Raw genomic sequence first — 6817 nt, forward strand, 5'->3', positions numbered from 1 at the left:
ATGAGGTAATGTTACTTAACCAACCATTATTTCATACTCCACTTGTCTTATTTTTTACATTATTCATAAAATGCTTCATTCTATTTTATTTTCAGGTACATAATATAACACTTTGGTTTTTTTTAATATTTTTAGTTGTCTTATTAGCTTCTCTTTTTCTGAAAAGAAAATATTTAAGTTAGTACTTTGATCAAATAGAAAACTGACAAACTAAACTAAGATTGGCCCAAGGTTTGTTCAATAGGTAACTTTAATATTAAAACTCTTTACTTAATTCTAAACTTAAAAATATATTTAATTTGTCACTTTGCTGCTTATTGTCAATTAAAGTTTTTAATAACCAAACAATGTCAGTAACTCCCAAGGGACTTGAATTCAAACTTCTCATTCATTAACAATATTATAATAACTTCTCTAGTATATTGACTTAGTAAATAATTAAAGAAAATATCTGCTTACCATTACTTAGTATTGCTCACTAGATATTATATTTCCAAAGTTCATAAAGTATAAATCCACTTTATTTGATCAACATTATATAATTATCAGCTTCTATTATAATTACAATAAAATATATTTAGGACTTCTAATTATGTTCATTAGTGACTGCTTTCTCATCTGAAATATACAAATAAAATGTACAATCATTTTACTTTGTGATTACATAATATATGCAATATTAAATGGTATATGTACCTATTTTTCAAATTAAAGAACAATTTCATGAACTTACATGCAATATAAATATCAATAAAAGATATCCAATATAACTAGGATTTACCTCTACTAATTTGCTGATTTTCTTGATATTTTCATATTTATCTGTCTCTATTATGTTATCCTCGCATTGATTCATAGAAAAACTAAAACTCTTAACTTTAAAATATTAACTCTAGTTTAAATTATTATAATTACACGAGAACGTTAAAAAAAGACAGATAACAAATTAAAACCATTTCGTTAAAACGTCCAAAATATGACATGTTTTTAAAACAGTAGCCATTAAAGATGGCAATAGTTGTACTGAATTATTGCAAACAGCAGCTTTTGAGATCACGCTAAAACATGGCGGAGAAACGCCGTTTTTTCTACACTGCCGAAACATTAATTGGCCGTTGGCTACCGAATAGCGTAAGCGTTAATGTGTGTCTTTTCGTAGCACTGTCATGGCGTCGCTTATTGTATCCCGACTCACGCCTTTAGGGCCTAGGCTACCGACTGTCGACACGAGCTGTCATTTTCATACAAATTTAGTTTTCGGCTTTCTACATACACTACCGTTAAGCCATCTTGGCTAGACCCCCAGGGCACCGCTTGTATGATGGGTTCATTAAAGCGATGGCTAAGGGTATGTTCCGATATACACTGCGACCACTGTACAGAGTACTGTCAATTTAGTATACTGTGAAACCGTTTCTCTATAGCCAGCTATACTGGTTACAATTTAAAACGGAACGCAGTCCAGTATACTAGTCAGCTTCGTTTTTCGACACAGTTTTCAAATGAGTGCATCAAAGTTTTTCAATTCAACAAGAAAAACTATTATTGGAGTATTATCGCATTAAAAAAATCTATATTAATATTAACTGTCAATTGAATTAATACTACAAAGAAAGTAAGTTAGAATTTTAAATGTTTGTTATTAAACTGTAAGTTATATCAGCCGTTAGGCATTCAAGTGGTTTTGATTGATCACGTGATCAAAGCACTGCGAGTACCTTACCTCGAAAACGCCAGTGCGGACGCCATAGCGGAACGAATTTTTGAACAGTGGGAGCACTATACAGTACTCGCAGTGTATATCGGAACGTCATACCCTTTATATACAGTTTAGAGAAGATAGAAGGGGACAAGGAGTTTCATTGCTTTGCTGTTTTTACAAGAAACGACGATCCATATCGTGCAGTGCGAGTCACTAGGTGGTCACGGCTCCCTTTGGGGATGTCAACAACGAATGGGTGAAACTCCACCATGCTTCTAGACCAGCGTTGTTTGAAAGGGAATGATGAAATCAGATTGTGTAGTTGCATGCAGCATTAATATAAAGGCGGGCAACTGAACGGCGATGGTCAAGACTTATAAGTGAATCGTCGTCTATAATTAGCTAAGCCCGGCATATTCTCAGCAGCATCCAAGACGAAATTTGGTAGCACCGGCACCGAGATGACTGCATTAAAAACTGTCGGGCTTTTGCTAAAACACCAAGACTGCCTGCCACCTGAGTCTGAAACGCCCAAAGTTGAGATCGGTCGACTACGTAAGAGCCAAGTAACTTGAGATAATCAGTCACTTCCAAAGAAACAAACGGAAGGTTGGATTTAATCCTAAGGCCGGGTTCCCACTACGCCGGACCGGCAGATCTGCCGAAAACCGGACACCGGACAGAGTGTTCACATTACATCGGATCCCGGAAGAAATTCAGACAGTCCTCAGTTGAATTTGGACCTGCGCGCACAATGGACGACGAAATTGTTGTGTTGTGGTGGTATCTTAATAGAAGGCAAAATAAAAGAAAACATTGGGTACACCCTATTTTACGGGAAAGATTTTCACTTGGAACATTTGAAACATTAATGGGTGAACTTAGAAGAGACGAATCAAAGTTCTTCAATTATTTTCGAATGACAGCAACCACTTTTGACGATTTACTGGGACGACTAGACATAAGAGTACGAGATACAAGTTTCAGAGAATGTATTTGCCCAGAACAAAGATTAGCCATATGTCTAAGGTAAGATTATTTTATGCACTAGATTGCGTAATAATAGTTTTGACGTAGGTACCTACTTAAGACTGTATGAATGAATGAATGTTTGCTATGTATGTTTGTTTCATGAATGTGAATATATATAATGTGTGTGTGTGGGAGGGTGTATGTATTTGATAATCATTATGAATTAAAAATGCAAACAATTATTTAAGTATTTATTTGTACTCAAACTTAAATCCCTTCAAAATCTAAGTAATCTGAGTCTTGGGAATGTATGGAACGATTACTAGATGCTGATGGCGAAGCTGGAATCGGATTCGATGTCTGAGATGAAGTTGATGGTATAGATGTTGTTGCCTGTTGATTGCTACTATTATATTGCGTAGAGTATCCAGGGTAGTGTTGATCTTGCGTAGGTATTGGCTGTTGATTGACGCTATTATGTGTGTAGTATCCAGAATACTGATCTGGTCCGGTTATCTGATTATATGAATCACGCCAATGTCCGTAATTTGGTCTCTCATAATTCCTACTTTTAATTTTTTGCAACATTGTCATGACGCTAGCTTGAAATTCTAAAGTCTCTTCGATAGTTAAAGTGTTCAAGATTGGTATAATGCCTTTGAAGAAAGATAGATGATGGTTTTCCTTTTCTGGGTTTATTCTGGAGTCCAAAAACTTTACCATCCTGTCATTTACCTCTTTATTATCAATTTTTTTTTTATCTTTAATTAAAGGTGAACGAAAATCTGATTCCATGCCTACTTCAGTCTCGGTTCTTGCTTTTTTTGAAACTGACTCATGTGGTGGTCGAGGTTCGGAGACTTTTTTCAAAAACATTAATTGCTCGTGATATAAATAATTTCGTGTCTTTTTGGTCGAAGATCCAGATTTAGACTCATCTTTTTGTTTCTTTACTGTCTTAAGCCACGAATCTCGTATATTATTCCATTTAGTTGAAACCTGTTTTCCTGAAATCAATAAAAAAATATCATAAAACAATACAATTTGTTTCTTGGTGACGTATAAAGTAATAATGTATTAACAAAAAATACTTTTTTTTCAGATATTTAGCTTCAGGATGTTCATTCAAAGAAATACATTACTCATACAGAGTAGGCGTTTCGACAATAAGTAAACTAATAAAAGAAATGACCCACGTCATTTGGGAAAACCTAAAGACAGATTTCCTTAAGCTGCCTGATACTGAGAGAGAATGGGAGGACATCGCTTCAGGATTCGAAAGAAAAGCCAACTTTCCTCACTGTCTTGGAGCAGTAGATGGCAAACATATCAGAATTTTGAAACCAGCCAAGAGTGGTTCTATGTTCTTTAATTACAAGGAGTATTATTCTTTTGTATTAATGGCAGTTGTCGATTCAGAGTACCGATTTATTTTTATTAGTGTGGGCTCATTTGGCAAGGAATGCGATTCTAGTATATTAAAGGATAGTACATTTTGGCAAAAGATCAATGATGGTACTTTAAATGTACCAAAGCCTAGACCGCTTCATGAAAACTTGCACGAAGAATTACCGTTTATACTTGTTGGCGATGAAGGCTTTGCTTTAACACCTAATCTCCTACGTCCATATGGAGGTACACATTTGAATACTGATAAAAAGATTTTTAACTATAGACTAAGTCGAGCAAGAAGGTATGTTGAGTGCGCTTTTGGTATTCTGGCAAATAAGTGGCGAATAATCCATCGAGCTATAGATCTCAACGTAGACACAGCAATTCAAGTAATTAAAGCTTGTGCAGTCTTACATAATTTTGTAAGAGAAAAAGATGGTATAAATTTTGAAAGTTACCAAAATATAGAACATAGACAAGAACAAGAAACTACACCCATGAATCGAAATGTGTCGAGTCGAGGTGGCCCTAATGCCAACGCTATACGGACATCATTTACTAATTATTTTGTTTCAGATATTGGTTCCGTTCCGTGGCAGGCAGCAGCTATAAAATAAAATTTATCAATGCATTTACATTTTATCAATAAAACATTAAAAACTCACCGTACTGTTTTCTTTCTTTTTCATCCAGTTCATCGAAGTTTGGTTTCAGTATTAAACATACTTCACGCCATGCTGCTAACTTTAAGTTTTTGTCTTTATAAACGTCTTCGGTCTTATCCCACAGAACAGGTCTCTCTTGGACAAGCGTAATTAAAGTTTCTGCTTGAATATCCATGCTAAACGTCTACTTTTACCAGAACATGCGAGCCGAATGACGTGAGTGGAACACGGGCGGGGCGAGGGGAGCACGAGCAGGGCGAGCGGGGGACAGATACCGGCACAAACTCGTTCACATTACTCCGGGCCCGGTCGTTCTACCGGCAATTCGTAGTGACAAAACGTTCGGTAGAAATGCCGGGCTCGGCAAAAATGCCGGACCCGGGATAATGTGAATAGCTTCATATAAATTGTACAGCCACTAGCTCTTCCGGCAGATTTACCGGCGCGGCAGATCTGCCGGTCCGGCGTAGTGGGAACCCGGCCTAAAGCTTCTTTATACAACTCATAATACAGATATCTTTCAAAAATAGTTCTATCATCGGCATAGCCATATTTGATTTTAGCATGTCGTTGATATAATTCCAAATTTTGCATTACAATATATTGAAGTTTAAGGTAAATTGAGGTTAGTTAATACGTGAGTACATGCTTTATAGCTTTTACTAGTTTGACCGATATTAACTTTTTGTGATTCGTAGTTCTCAAAGGGCATAAATATAGATTCCATTATGTAAGAAGCACACTTAATTTTTTAAAATATTAACCTATCTACTTGTAAGATGTATATCTATATTTTTTGTATGAAGGAGGTAAATTAAAAAAGGCAGGAATTAAATATTTACTTAATACATCAATTTTTATTATAACCATAGGTAATAGGTAGTGTACGAGCCAATGCTGTACATTTGCTCACTCTTCTTCTTTCTTCTTAGTTTTAAAAGCGTGGTGATTTCCTAAATCGTCGGAGTTACGCCCCAAGAGTAAAGCCAGACGTAGGCACTCTCTTTAACAATGCATTCAATAGTTACATAGCAATTAACATTTCATTATGTCGCTATTGTTGTACGCGAGTGGTTAATAGAGTAAAAATAAAATCCTTTATTATTTAAAGCACCCCGATGACCCATATATTGAATTTCATTGAAGCGTCAACATATTCTTTAAATAGTTGATTTTTTATAATTGAACACGAGGCAAACTACTGCCGCCCATGATTTACGCATCATCAGGGAGGTTTGCACGTGCAATATGTAACTATATCTTGTATTATCTGGTCTATATTAAACAATATGAAATAAAAGGATGTCATTAGTACAATTTTATTCATAAATGTAAAGAATAATTCACAAAATAATGTTTCTATAATCTAAAATATTACTGTAAACATTGCAATATCTCTACCAAAAAATGATAATTTTTTTCGTATTTTAATCACTAAAATTACATAAATCATTATAAAAATCATAAGTCAGAAACGGATTTTTCTAGTCATAACTTAAAAAGACAAATTAAAATTAGGAACAAAAAATGCAATAATTGAGCATTAAATAGTTATCACGACATTACACTACAACAATCTCGTTTCATTATAAAATTGGGATAAACTTCAATCACTGATAGCACCATCAATTATTACATTACAACTTCCCACATGTATCTTGAGTAATAATTTTTTAAATGGCAACAATTGCCGCATTTCCCTCAAAATACGTGCGGGTAGCCATCATTAAAATCTCACCCTTATTCACTATGACTATTTACATGCATCCTACCAAAAATGGCACTGTTATTATTGGCATAAAATCGAACTGGCAACTATTTCGGGACGGTCACGAAGGCAGTGTCTGATTAAACTTTATAAATCATAAATCTTTTGAATCAATTCTTTTGGCATACATACATTTGTGGTGGGATTCAATATTTTATAATTACGTAATTAAACCCTCAGATACAGCTTAAACTTATAAAAAGAATTGTCATGGCTGAAATTTACGTAACATTACAATTTACGAATAGCTTATCACATAGAAGAATTAAATGGAAGACAAAGATAGATATTTTTTTAATGAGCCATGAACTATTAAAG

At 34.6% G+C, this 6817-nt stretch overlaps 2 protein-coding genes across 3 annotated transcripts; one reads left to right on the top strand and one right to left on the bottom strand.

The window, feature by feature from the left end:
• Positions 1–2314: 2314 nt before the first annotated feature.
• On the top strand, positions 2315–4730 carry LOC125061297 (protein ALP1-like). 2 transcript variants are annotated; one of them, XM_047666665.1, is made up of 3 exons: positions 2315–2731; positions 3777–4309; positions 4643–4730. In XM_047666665.1, the coding sequence occupies exons 1-3, from the start codon at positions 2457–2459 to the stop codon at positions 4681–4683; spliced, it is 849 nt and encodes a 282-aa protein (XP_047522621.1). In that variant the 5' UTR covers positions 2315–2456; the 3' UTR covers positions 4684–4730. The 2 variants fall into 2 exon arrangements, with proteins under 2 accessions (XP_047522621.1, XP_047522614.1); XM_047666658.1 differs by having other exon boundaries at positions 3777–4730.
• On the bottom strand, positions 2913–5217 carry LOC125061301. The gene is made up of 2 exons (XM_047666680.1): positions 4732–5217; positions 2913–3681 (listed from the first exon to the last, which is right to left on the bottom strand). Exons 1-2 carry the CDS (start codon positions 4904–4906, stop codon positions 2942–2944), a joined length of 915 nt encoding a protein of 304 aa, XP_047522636.1. The 5' UTR covers positions 4907–5217; the 3' UTR covers positions 2913–2941.
• Between the last annotated feature and the right edge of the window lie 1600 nt (positions 5218–6817).

This window comes from Pieris napi, chromosome 2 (genome assembly GCF_905475465.1).
Source record: "Pieris napi chromosome 2, ilPieNapi1.2, whole genome shotgun sequence".
NCBI classification, from domain to species: domain Eukaryota; kingdom Metazoa; phylum Arthropoda; class Insecta; order Lepidoptera; family Pieridae; genus Pieris; species Pieris napi.

Excerpts from the sequence above, each read along its gene's own strand:
- LOC125061297 (XM_047666658.1), top strand. The coding sequence starts at position 2,457 with ATGGACGACGAAATTGTTGTGTTGTGGTGGTATCTTAATAGAAGGCAA. Across the intron at positions 2,732-3,776 it reads AGATTAGCCATATGTCTAAG|ATATTTAGCTTCAGGATGTT; the intron begins GTAAGATTATTT and ends CTTTTTTTTCAG.
- LOC125061301 (XM_047666680.1), bottom strand. The coding sequence starts at position 4,906 with ATGGATATTCAAGCAGAAACTTTAATTACGCTTGTCCAAGAGAGACCT. Across the intron at positions 3,682-4,731 it reads AAAAGAAAGAAAACAGTACG|GAAAACAGGTTTCAACTAAA; the intron begins GTGAGTTTTTAA and ends TATTGATTTCAG.